General features: G+C 36.4%; 1 protein-coding gene and 1 pseudogene across 1 annotated transcript in view; one reads left to right on the forward strand and one right to left on the reverse strand.

The window, feature by feature from the left end:
• Positions 1-14395, forward strand: part of Lama2 (laminin subunit alpha 2) — a 586091-nt gene that overhangs the window by 127614 nt on the left and 444082 nt on the right. Inside the window, exon 2 of the mRNA XM_050138074.1 lies at positions 10402-10572. Within this exon, the coding sequence (XP_049994031.1) occupies positions 10402-10572 (171 nt within the window). The remainder of the gene's footprint in view (positions 1-10401; positions 10573-14395) is intronic.
• Positions 2036-2464, reverse strand: LOC126499052 (60S ribosomal protein L35-like; annotated as a pseudogene).

Raw genomic sequence — 14395 nt, forward strand, 5'->3', positions numbered from 1 at the left:
CTGGAAGTCATTCTCTTCAACATTTTGTTTTGTTCCAATTTTGCTTTATACTAGTGTATTCCTACCCACCCACATAGCTAGGATTTCAACAGACAAGTGTCTCCTTTACTTCCTTGACACATCTTAGAACATTTGCAATTGGCATGGACTCTTTTGTCTTTTAAATAGCGAATCACTTGCAAACAGCCCTGTTTACATGCATGAATATGTTTTAAAATGCTCCACAGACCTAGAAACTGAAATGGAAAATTAGAAACAGTCAAACAGCTCCATTCCACACACATTTTTTTTCTCTTGAGAGGTGATAGTTGCACGGCAAGAACGCGGGAGAAATACCATGTACCCCGACTAAGATGATAAGAAAAGAGGAAATGGCAAGGAGGAAGGCAAAGATCTGCCACGTATTATAAATAATACATGACTGAAATCTATCTTAAAATGAGTAGATTGAAAACAGTTGTTGCAGTGACTCAAGAATTTTTTTCCTCATCAAGCCAACAAATATTATTGCATCTCAGTTTTATCTATTAATGTGGATATTTCACGTAGGATATGAAAACTGACAAGAAGTATTTTTTTGAGAACTTAAGTACATATATCTGCATATAAACACACACCTAAATATACCTATGTAAATATATATACTTATATGCATCTATATACATCCATATAGGTACCTTTGACTGTTAACTACAATATTGTGCTAGGCATAAGTAACCAAGAAAACTACTCCACAATATTTAGCTAGCTTAGTATTTAGCTGATATTTAGCTGATAACAAAGGAAAGGCATGTCTGGAAATATTAACTCCACATAACATTATATTTCCTTAACATATGCACTAAATATATTGGATCCTCTAAAATAGTATTTTAAAATAATAGTCTATCAAAATTACACAAAGTTAATACAAGTAGAAAATTCGTACAAAGGTAATACAAATAGAAAGTTCAATGGCTAAAGGGTAACCAAATATTTAAAATCCTGTCATTAAGTGACCTTGTGGGTATGTATGATCATGATCACTGTGTTTATGTTGTGTCTTTTTTGAAATGGTTGTGATTAGAGGTCATTCAGATCGTCACATTGTAGTCTGATTACAAATGCTCGGGATACCAAGAATTCCGCTGTTATGCTTTAGGTGAAAGGCAATTCCCAGAGGTTTTATTTCTGTATAAGTGCATAAGTGAAGCAACTGTGCATAGATATTTGTTCATTTGGACATTTGTGATAGAATAGAAAGAGTAGAAATGGAGCAGAAACTGAGGACACCAAGACATGATAAAAGTTTACTTCTTTTTCTTTTTTTTTTAATTAAATAATTTTAAAAAAAAAAAAATTTTTTTCCATCAATTTTCTTTCATTTGGCTAAAATAACAAAATAATTCCATATATTTAACATCCCAAGGTGCCAATAAGTTTATTGGCTTTGTGGGTAAGAGTCCTTCACCGATGGATTATACAGTGCAAAACTTTATTCTCATTGAATACATTGCACTCTCGGTGGTATTATGTGTTAGCTGGTGATATTTATATACCTAACCATGTTATAGGCTAGATATCCACTGCACAGGATTTAAAACATTTTGAGGACTATAATAAAATGTACTATACCACACCAGGAAGGGAGCAGATTCAGTGGAGCAAAGCCAAAAAAACATGTTTAGTGACCAAGGAACATTTGAGCTAGGCCATGAGAGTTGAGTATATTGCACAGATTATGTAGACAGGACAAAATTCACACAAAGGGAGTTTTGAAATTCTTGCTTTATTTGTAAAATGATGTCATCAGCCAAGTGAAATATAGGAAAGCATGCACTCTTGTATTAATATGTTAGCTGACCATGAAATTTGGCTACAACAGGCAACTCACAAATGCCTTAAAACGAGAACATAACAGGATTTTTTAGAGAGATTATTTTTCCATGACACTGTCGAAAATCAAGGGGATCAAAATTAGACAGAAAGACTAGTTAGGCAGTTTTTTTTTTTTTTTTTTTTTTTTTTGCCAGTCTTGCACTTTATTGCCCTTCCATTAGGCCTTGACCGCATACTTGCGTAGTGGGTACAGCCTCTACTTCCGCTGCTGCTTCTTTGTCTTCAGCTTCTCCTCGTGCTTGGTGAGCCAGCGGCGCATGGCTCTGGTTTTCTTGGGTCGCAGGTCCAGAGGCTTGTACTTCTTGCCCTTGTAGAATTTCCTGAGGTTTTTTTTGTTTTTTTTTTTTTTTTTTTTTTTNTTTTTTTTTTTTTTTTTTTTTTTTTTTTTTTTTTTTTGAGTCTAGTTAATGACGGTGAGAACACGGGCGATGGATTTGCGGACAACTCGTATCTTGGAGAGCTTGGAAGGGACACCACCTGTCACCTTGGCGACGGGAAGCTGCCATAGCTCCACCTTCAAATCATCCAGTTGTTTTAGCAGCTCCTTCTTCTTGCCGCACAAGTCCCGAGCCTTAATCTTGGCCATGGCTGCGTTGCTCACCACTGAGGCCGCCTGGTCAGAGAGCTAGTTAGGCAACTTTAAATTAAAGTTAAATTAAAATATCTACTGAGTTAATCTAGAGACACAATTTATGAACTGGTAGTAAACATCTTACAATGATGATGTTTGGACACAAACATTTGCAACATACTTTTTAAAATATTCAATTGCAGCAGATCACAATTCACACTGGTTGATAATTACCCATGAGAAGAGAATGGTAGACATTTGAGATAAAAATGACTGAATCGGGCACACTTTTGGGGCCATCTTTATGAAGTCACTCCACATTGGAGAAGAGTATTGGGAAGGAAGAGTAGGATTATTTGGATCTTGGAAAAGGAGTGGCTGGGAGATACGGGATGAACTGGCTTGCAAGTCTCTTTGTGAATTCTGTGGACGTACTGTGGGCCTACTGGGAAATCAGATGAAATATAGCTGTCCTAGGAAGGCGAGGATTCAGATCATGGTCAGGAGCACTTACTTAGAATGAAGGTGTTTGTAAATGAACAATAAGACCTGCCCGTGAAGCTAGCAGAGAAGTGGGACCACGATTGTATGCAGACAGTAAGAAGAGCAGAGCAGTTTCCACATGGCTCAACACTGAAGGAGCAGGTGAGGGCGATGCTCCTTTAGCATGAACAGTGATGAAACGGGGCTTGGCTTTGGAAAGAAAATTAATTTGCAAGCTTAAGAGATTGCTCAGTCAGTAAAAAGCTAGTTGTTCAAGTAGCTGCACCTGAATTTAGATCACCAGCATCGACATCCAGCTAGGCTTAGAGGATGTGCCTGGAATCCAAGTTCTGGGAGGGGGGAAAAGACCAGAATGTCCCTGGAGTCCTCTGGCCAGTCTGTATGACAAAGTCAGTGAGCATCATGTTCAGTGAGAGATCCTGTCTCTCACAAGCTGCGTAGGAAGATGCTAGATATTGACCTCTGGCCCCCACATGCACACAAACATGTGCACACATATACGAACAAAGGCACCAGTATGCAAAACACTACACACACACACACACACACACACACACACACACCATATTTTTCATTATAATACTGTTTGAAGTTATCATTTAGTAGAATTTAATTTTGATCTAAGCTTCATTGATCTGATTCCTTTTTGCTACCAGACAAGAGGCTTTTATAATTTAGAAAAGCATTGTCTAAACCCCAGGAACCAGTTCTCACAATAAAACATACATAAACATAGTACCACACACACACACACACACTCACACACATACAATCACAATACCACACACATGCTTACAGTACCACACACACAGTATCACACTACTCACAGTAACTCACACACACACAATCACAGTACCACACCCACACACAATCACAGTACACACACACACACAGTCACAGTACCACACACACACACACAATCACAGTACCATACACACGCTCACAGTACCACACACACGCAGTACCACACTACTCACAGTAACTCTCTCTCACACACGCACATACACAGAGCTCAGCCACTGTGCTGAATGAATTTCACCCCAATTCATGCCATTCTTCATAAGACAACACTTGTATACTTCATGTGATCCAAAGTCAAAATCCTTTATTTCCTTAAAAGGGAAACTGGAACTGGAAAGTTGCCCAGGAAAAACAGAGGTCCTGCTGGTTGAAGAACTGTGGGTATCAGGGTGAAATGATTTTCTATCAGTGCTTTTTATTGTTGTTGTTGTTCAGTAAATCTAGTTCTGAGGAAATATGAAAGGACAATTTCCTTTGTAGCATCCAAGCATCTTCTCACACATTTAAGAAATGTTAAATGTTTGTGCTGATTTTGAATGTTGACTGAAACCAAAGCATAAGGTAAATCTTAGATATAGGTTGTACCTAAAGACTTAAAAATCCCTTATGTGAATGTGTGTGTGTGTGTGTTGTGTGTGATATGTGTGCAGAGACCAAAAGAGGGTGTCAAATTCTCCTTTCATGCTGTAGCTATAGGTGATTGTGAGCTGCCTGTCGTGAATGCTAGGCACCAAATTCAAGTTCATTTGAAGACTCATTTCAATAGAGCTTCATTATCAAAACTTTGTGATAAAAAATTTCCTTTCTTCAGCAAAGTTTTAAAATCTTATGTGCTAAACACAATATTATTTACAATTGGGATTCTAAAATTAACATTTTGCTGTCTTTGCATTTTTTCGTATATATTTACATGGACAGATCTACTTTGAATTCATCACAGCTTTTGATATGTTTTATTCAAGTTTGGAGTTTGAAGCAGCCTTCTCATAACTGAAAAATGTTTCATATCCATTATTAACAGGATATAAGTGTTGATTATTTTCTCTTTTGGATTAAAATTGCCCACAATGAAATATATAAGTCAATTCTGACTATAACCTTCGCTCACAGCAGGTAACAGTAAGCTTTAACAGATGTGTATGCCTGTATAATTGAAACCGTTGTCAGGAGTATTGCTATTTTCAGAGTTTCCTTTAAGCCTCTTCCCAGTCAACCCATGCTACTAAAAGCAGAACTTAATTTTTCATTGATTTTTTCCCCACATAGTTTCAGTTTGACCGTTTGTATAAATGACCTTCTAGTTTTTTTTATTTTTGCTTAATCTCTGTTTCTATTTCTTGCTCTTATACCCAATTTTTTTATTAATTATTGGCAATTGGATTGAACTTTTCAGATAATTGAATTATGTATTTATCGTTCAACTTTGATAAAAAGGATTCATGAATTTCTTGTAACTGAAAGCCTTTTCCATGCAAATATATTAGTTAATATAGTTTAAAAAACTGCTTTGAAACTTGTTTGCTTATTTCCATGTTTGTTTGATCTCAGTAGTGACTTCTATTTCAGTTAAATTTTATTATTTCTTTGTCTAGAGTTATTTGTCAAGGCACTTTGGATTTTGTGAAACATTCATTGTCGAAACTCTGGATTCTGCTATGTTCTTGTGAAGAATGCTCTCCCATCGTCTCTGTTGGTAGTGGCTAACTAAACGTATTCACACTGCAAACTCAAATCTATAACCTTCCTAGGCCTGCTAGATTAGAGCTCTTGTCATCTAGCCTCTGGGCAGATTTGGAGTCACTTTTTATGTGACCCTGTCGTAGCATATCCCTCATCTCTTGAGAGCTGTGTGGCTCCTGAGTTTTGCTCTTTCATTTTTCCAGGGGATGAACTGTGGATATTGGGAAATGATGCTCTGCCATTTCCTTCTTCGGTGCACACACTCTTCCTATCTTTATCGAATCAGTTCCTCTGATTCAACAGCAGCTCCCATGTCAACAGACCATCTGGTATCAAGAGGATTCACAGCTTCTATCTAGGGAAGCTTTAGTCCAATCACAACTAACTCTTAACTTTGAAAGAAGCTTAAGTAGGCTTTAAAATGTACGCACCATTGAAAGACAGCCCTGATTGTGCAGAACATGAAAACCATACCAACATGTATGGAATTGCCACATCATGAACAAGCAAACAATTTCAGCACACCCAACAAAATCAGTCAAGTTGCAGTGAGTTTTCTAAATATTTGCCATAAAGGAGCATTTTTTTATTTGTTCCCTTATTTAGATCTAGACTTTTTCCAAGTTGTTCATTTAATATATATATATATATGAAAACTAAATATATTATTTTAAGTAGTATTCATATTATAATTTCTCATACACATAATAGATAAAGAACAATGTTCATTTGGCTTACTGAGGATTTTATTTTTATAACTGTAAAACCAACTAAATGTATTTAGTTTAGAGTCTAATCAGAAAAACATCGATCATGGTTATATGGTAATAACCACTGGGTTTTATGTCATTAAAATTAAAGGATCTCAAATTGAATTGAGAACCTGCAAGTCAATATTCTTAAAATGTCCATCAGTTTTTTTTTGTAGTTCATTTACACTCCTAATGGTTACTTAATCTTAGCAGGTGACCCATATCAAGTATGACAATGGATATCACCCCTATGTTTTTGAGAGGGAATGAATGGGAATGACCTAATAAGTTGAGCATACAATGAAAATGCATTGTAATCCAAAATATGCCATGCCAAAGATTCAATAAAAGTTCAAATATCGACTGAGTCTTTATTAACAACTAATTGACGACTTTCCAAGACCAATACACTTCACTGAATCTTTCAAAAAACAAACAGCAAAATAGTAATAAAATTTGGTAAAGTCACTGCTCCTTGACCTTGAAGCAAGGCAATTACCCTGTGAAGAGGTTAGTTTTGAGGATCCGATCAATACATATAGTAGAAACAAATCAATAGAACAAAATGAAAGATGCTAAATATAAATTGCATTAATACCTTAGTATGTTGTGTAAAACCCTATGAAGCAATAGTGGAGTTGGGACTAAGCTCTTTATTTTGTGATGCAGATAAACTGATGAGATTTTCAGAGGATCAGCATCTAACTCTTTATCGAGCTTCCTTAGCTTTTCAGAGCTAGGTTCACATTACATTTTCAGTTTTAATTGTGTGTTACTTATCTTCTTTGAACTGTACTGTTTGTAAAACTGAAATTGCCCAGTAGGGCAGTTGGGAATTAAGCACCATAAAGAACATAGCATGATTTCTTGATGAAAGTCACTTGGGCATCTAAAATTCTTTTATGGCTGTATCTTTCTCACTCATTTTATCCATTTACTCCTGTAGAAAAATGACATGGATTCCAATTCTTTATATTATAAACACAGAATACACACTAAATTGTGTGATCCTGCATTTCCCTTTCTGATCCTTCTTTTATGATTACTTTGATTTTCTCAAATTAAGACGTACAGGACTGCATTACTTCAGAGTACAAAAGCATTTGCCAATATAAGCAAGACATAGTCATAGGTCATTTAGGACTAGTTATCAGTTAAAGAGGAAAGAAAAACAACAGAACCAAATCCACAGTATCCTGGTAAATTTTAGACTTGTCTACAGCAGGCCAAAGGTAGCTTTTGTATACATAAACTAGTCTTCCTGGAAGACATTAGACAGAGCTTATCTACCTAGCCTCAGAAAGAAAGAAGAATATATCTCTCGCTCAAACAGAAAACTAAGCTTGTGTTTTTCTTCTTATACTATCTTTTCATACTTTAAATTAAATATTTGAAGAAGGGGACATAAAGTAAATAAAAGGGCAGGAATGACAAACAGAAGGCTCTGCTTGATGAACCACTATGTGAATTTATGTTAAACACAGGTATCCATATCCACATCACATACTTATCCAATTGTTTTTTCTCATGCACTATGACAAAGGTAGGCTCAGATATTTTGACAGTTTCAGAGTGACCATATAGATTGTCAACAGAGTCCAGCTCAGACACCATTTCCTTTGACTGGTACTCTTGCTCATTCCTTTCTTGTACTTTTCTCACAAAATAAGCTTCAGTTTCTCCTAAGAGCTCATTTAAGGTTCCCTGCCTCATCAAACTCATCTTAGTATTTCTCAACTTTTTGGATGTATGGCTTAGTACATGCTTAAAATACCTTTGATGAAGAAATAATTGTACAGTAGCATAAAATGGTACAGAACGACAGAGGAGAAAGACATCTAGATGAACCTCATTTATTTCATCATATATAATTTACTAAACTAGGGAATAAAATGTCTAAGATACAGAAGTCGTTCTCTGGAGATTAATTATTTAAAATTTGCAATTTCATAACTTCAGAAAGTGATAAGACTATTTCCAATAACATTGATTTCATATGCAGAAAAGACTAAATCAAAAATATAATGCATGCCTGTTGCAGTAGTTCTTTACATTTTACAAGATGCTCCTTTCTTTGTGAAGTAAATATAATACGTTTGTGACTTGGCTACTATTTCTCTGAACAGTGATCACATGAGCTGACCACACCACAAGCACAGATTGCTTCATGGTGTGAGGGTCAGAGGATGCAGAGGTGTGAGCAATGTCAATAGAAAGAACAGTTGAGCTAGGAAATGGGATGAAGTAATAGAAGTAAATGTTGGAAAGTGCTAGAAAATGAAGGAAAGTAGTAAACTTCAAATATCTGCTACCTGAAAACAAACTCAGACGAGAATATTAAGGAGGGAGTTTTGCTATAGGAGGGGAGCCAGGATCATTTAGAGATTAGAGAGTGTGAAAACAGAAGGAGTAAGAACATTTCTAATATATAGCAATTTGGTAGTGATGTATGAGAGCTGAGATATCACTTGGGTTGATTTATTTACTTCTAAAGTTTTGGAACTAATTACAATATTTAAAATATTTTTGTGTTTTTACTATTCTTCTGGTCAAAAAGAAAATTCAGTAATCAAACACAAACAGATCTGAGTCCAATCAATTGTTTTAAAATACTCCTTCTTGTTTTCCTTTTTTAAAAAAAATTCTTCCAGTGCAATTCCAAGGTCAACTAAGGCTACAAGTGAATACAAACCATATGTTTCACATCAGACTGTGGCAGTGTTAAGAGGCTAGACTCTGGGGTCAGATGCCTTAGTTGTAAAGCACAACCCTGCTGCTTGCCATCTGTCTCTCAGGCAAGTTGTTTAACAGCTTGATAAAGCAGAGGTAAAGCAGCATACAGATCACATGGCTGTTGTGTGGCACAAATGAGTCCATGAAGATGAAAAGCACTAGAGCGATGGCAGACGTTGACAGAATAGTGTCTGGCATGTTGTGAATATGCGTGAACAGAGACGGTTGATATTACCATAGGCATCTGGTGAAGACTGATATTTATGAGCTAACATGTATGCCATCTTTCCATCTTGCAGATAAGTTGAGTTCCAACTCTGTCTTCACCACGTGTTAATACTTGAAGTTAAAGCAGAGTCTATAAACTTATGAGTCCAAGGGTCTCAGCAAAACACCATGCATTGAATAAAGCTAGGAAGAATTTTCTGTCTGAAGTTGAAATGATAGAGACATATCTGGTTCAGATACAGAGCTGAGACAACCTGGGTGGCTAGAACGCTCCATGCACAAAGCAATTCTACTTATTTGTCATCTCAAATATGTCTTCTCCATGATGAGGTTTCAGTTGAAGAAGGGCTTTAGATAATTAACATTATGGTGCTGCCATTGAAAGGAGGTTCATGGAATGCAAATTGTAAAAATATCTGTAGCAGATCTGTCATCACCTAAGAGGAAGTAAAAAACCCCACTGGGTTCTGAGCTGGAACAAGAGGCCTATTCAACTTTATACTTAGATGGACCTGTTTAAGTCAAATCCTTCCATTAGACACAAAGAAGGAATTTCTGGCCTATGATCATTGACTACTAGGTTTATGATAAAGTTTTGGTAGCACAGAAACAAGCAACAAATAGTTTTCTAAGATCTCTTAGCACTCTCTCTTTTTTTTTATAGTCTGTATATGCACATGTTGTAGCAGCAATTTACACTAAGTGATAATTGGAGTATAAAAGGACTTAGTTGACTCCTCTTAGGAAGCCTTAGCCTCCCTGAAGACAGGATAAAGGATGGGGTGTGTGAAAGGTGGGGGTAGCAGGAGAAGGGGAGGGAGAGGGAACTGGAATTGGCATGTAAAAATAGAAAGGATTGTTTTCAAAAAAAATTAAAAAATCTTTTAAAAAAGGACCATGAAAAACATAGGTATGTAGTTGTACAGAACCTACATATGATTAGAGCTTAATACTGGGTATTAAATTGCTGAGATAGACTACAATAGATTCAGATTGAAATATACCATCATATCCAATACATGAAGGCTATTTTTAAATGTGTACTTGAGACATGACTGTTTAATTAAATTTTAAATAAATAAAAGAAATATCCTTCTAACAATGTACTTTTGATGTAGTGCATTGACTTAAGTCAGGTGTTTAGTCGCTAATTATTTTATTTTTGATTGATTTAATTTCTTGAAAAAAATAACTTAGTTGCACTTTAAGCACAGCAAAGAATTGTGACATGCCTTCATTTGTTGCTCCTTTTAGGTTTATTTCCTGCTGTCCTGAATCTTGCTTCTAATGCACTCATCACAACCAATGCGACATGTGGGGAGAAAGGACCCGAAATGTACTGTAAGTTGGTGGAGCATGTCCCTGGTCAGCCTGTGAGGAATCCTCAGTGTCGAATCTGCAATCAAAACAGCAGCCACCCGCACCGTATGTATTATATGTTTGTGTTACATGTATTATACATTTGTATGGCAATAGATGGAATAGATGATAAAAAGACAGGGGGACCAAGCTGTATTAAGGTCAAAGAACTTGCGAGCCTAAGGTTTCCAGAATTTTCCTTTTTGTTGAGATTTTTATGTGGTCTGTTGTATGATGTTGCTTGTTTGTTCCTGGCTGCTCAGCCCTGAAATAGTCACACAGAAACTGTATAATTGCAATACTGTTTGGCCAAGAGCTGAAGCGTATTTCTGCCTAACTGATATCTTAAATTATTCCATCTTCATTAATCTGTGTATTGTCATGAGGCTGTGGCTTACCAGGTAAAGTTCTGGCATCTGACTCCAGCAGGGCAACATGGCTTCTCCATGACTCTGCCTTCTTTCTCCCAGTACTCAATTTAGTTTTCCCCACCTTGTTTTCTTCTGCACTGCCATAGGCTCAAAGAGTTTATTTATCCATTAACCAATAAAAAAAACACATAAACAGAAGAACCTCCCACATCATTTTCCCATTTCTGTTTAAATAAAAAGGAAGGTTTTAACTTAACAGTAAAATTACATATAAAAATGGTATCAAACAAGAATTAGAGTCACAATAATTATATCTACTTTATCTTTATCATAAACAAGTAAAACTGTAACTATATATTCCTCAACACCATCAAAGACTCCAGAAGAATATAATATTACCTAAGTAAACAGAAAGTACATGGTAAACAACTTCCAAAACTCTAAAATTGACAGAGACATTTTGCTGCCTGGACAGTTGCCCAAAGTTGCATCCAATCTTTAGTCCATAGGCCCATAGTATCTGACAGACTTTTCCATGAAGCAAGAAATTTCAAAGATAGTTCCACCTATATTGGCAGTTTGTCAGTCACTTTCTTCTATGTCCTGCAGAATGTCTGTCAGACTCTTTCATGAAGCAGGAATCCCAAAGAACTGTCTCATCTTCTATAGACAACTTCAGCAGTCATTTTTCTTTGGGTCTTGCATGTCCAGTTCATACAGCATAACATCAAGCAGGAGAGGCAAGAGCAGTTTCTTGCCCAAATGACTAGCAAAATCCACAAGGAGCCTCTTTGATGCCCATAATCCTCTTGAAATAATTGGTGCTGCCAGGAGCAAATGTGTTTTGTTATCTTGAAGAGTCCCAAGTTTTTAAAATATTTTAAATGCCATATTCTTTAGTCTTTGAAAGATTTGAAGGATGTCTATTCATCCAAAATACATCTCTGGATATCTAGAAAACCTAACTGACTACAAGATTGACTATTATAGATAATTCTCTATTAACCTATATTTATTAATTATATATTACATTTTTAAATAATCTGGACAAACACAATACTTAATCAAGACCAGAAATACATATATACAGTATAACAAAATTGACATTAATTTGTATCGATAAACCAAGATCCATACCAATGCAAATCTCTATAGCATATCACCCTTTAAATGTAAACAAACATTTATGACAGTATTTTGGAATATGGGTAAAGTTCTCTCCAAACTGCTTCCTGCTTTTTGTTGGGTGAAGTATTTTTGGGGTGCTCAGAGCAACCTTTCGGGGGTCTTGGTTCATCAAACCACATTAGTCTGGAAAGATTTTATATATTCTTCTCTGCGGAAACAAAAGAAGATCCTCTTTTCCAAAGCAAAATATCCTTAGACTCATATTTTGAAGTCAAGAAACCTTTAAAACATACGTTTGTTTAGCATAGCAGTTCCCACAATCAAATGTCTCTCTGCAGTCAAAAAATTCAAAGAAAACATCATAATATAATAATCCGACATCCTGTGTATATTCTGTCTTTATGTGGCTTGTTTTTCTTTACTTTTTTTTATCTATTGCTGTCTGTACTCTGTCTCATCTGTCTATATTCTTTTTCTTCTCTCTCCTGAGGCTATGTACATTTACATAACACCGTGACCCATTTAGAGGTTTTTTTTCCCCATCTGATTTTATCTTTATTGTGTATCTGTAATTCTTTACTGACCTGGAAGTTTTCTTAAAATGCTAAGCGCTTCTTAAAAACCTAAGTGGCAGCATTGCTAGGGCAAATACAGCCCTGCCTGCCTGCTCTGCCCAGTTCAACAAGGTGGAAGCCCATTTTCTGCTTTCTAGACTGCTGCATGGGAGCCACACTCATTATCTCCACTCTGGTAACCAGTTGGTTCATGTTGCCACCAAGTAACTTGCAGCATGCTGCCAATAAACCCCATTTAAATGCTCAGCCTCCTGAAAGAGCCAGAGTTTGAGTTGGCACCAAGGCCCAGGAAAGCCACTGTTTCAAAACTGTGTGGATTTTTTTTTTATGTTACCACTGAATCAGGAAGACCTTTCTTAAAGGAGCATGCCATCAGCAAAATGTTGACCTTCAAGTAGCTGTGCTTAACTCTGTTCTTTTGTGTCTAAAGCTAACTTTTAAACTTTCTCAGGTTTTATGTGGATTTAACTGGCACACATTGGGCCTCAATTTGTTGTAGAAGATTTCTGTCATGCCAGGTCCCACATAAAAGAAATCCCACACTAGCTTATAATTGAGTGTAATAAAGGGTTATTTATTTAGGGGTAGACTCACAGATCACAGTCCTCTGATATAACAGGGTATAGCAACTGAATCCAGCAGCCAGAAGAGAGAGAGAGAGAGAGAGAGAGAGAGAGAGAGAGAGAGAGAGAGAGAGAGCACATGTTTGACATCAGCATTTATAGTATAAGAGGCCACACCCAAGTGGGTGGGTAACTTAATGGCTACTGGCTGAAGGATTTCCTACAGCAGTGGTCTCTCTTAGTCCTTCTATAAACATTTTTAGCATAAGTATCCCATCCATACACCAAGTTCACTAATAAAGGGGAATTCACTAATTGAAGTCTGTGTCAGTACCTAAGATAAAAAATATGACTGACTCCAAAATATGGGGATATGGTAATTCACATGGAATTTGACTGTTCATTGGTTACTTATTTTCTAGGTACTGATCTTGAGATCCAAGGGGGAATAATGTATGGTCCTGTCTTCAACTAGTGAGCCAAGGGTTAATGCCCACATGTCCTGAAGTGAGAGAAGAGGTCATAAATTTAGTCATCAGAGAATGCTTGCCTGATGAAACCATGATGAAGCTGGCAGCCTAGGTCAAGTATAAACTAAAGAGGTTAATCAGTGAGGAGAGGATGAGAAGAGGTCAGAAAGGTAAAAAAAAATAAATCAGAATAAGATAGAGAAAAGGCTTTCTTGATAAGACCATGATGAAGCTGGCAGCCTAAGTCAAATATGAACTGAAGAGTAATGAGAGGATGGTAAAGAAAGTTGAGAAAGGAAAATAATTCAGAATAAGACAGAAAAACTTCCATGTAAAAAGATGTACAAATAGTTAGGAAGAACTGAAATTTTCAGACAGCAGAGTCTCAATACGTGTGGAGTGTGGAAGCTGCTAATAGCTTAAATGAAGGATCCTACCAACCCAATATTGGAGTGGCCAAAAAGAGATGAATGTCAAGCTTTTTTGTTGGCCTCTGTGAACCATGTCTCTATGTCACAGAATAAGAACAGGTATTATAGTCAAAACAGAAGCACAAAATAAAATTATATTCTTCAATCTAGAGAAAGTATAAGGAAATAAGGAAAAGTGGATCAGGCACTAAGAACTTGCCTAGAGAACCTATGTACAAAGAGAGAGTCATGCACAATAGAGGCTGTGAGAGGAAGAATAAGTGAATTATCAAAGTAAGTCATGCACACATATAGAGAATGTGACACAACATGGCATATTGGGGGGGGCTATATATAATTTGCTTTAGCCTG

Source organism: Alexandromys fortis, unplaced genomic scaffold, assembly GCF_014885135.2.
Source record: "Alexandromys fortis isolate MF-2015 unplaced genomic scaffold, M_Fortis_MF-2015_v1.1 scaffold_14, whole genome shotgun sequence".
Taxonomy (NCBI): Eukaryota; Metazoa; Chordata; class Mammalia; order Rodentia; family Cricetidae; genus Alexandromys; species Alexandromys fortis.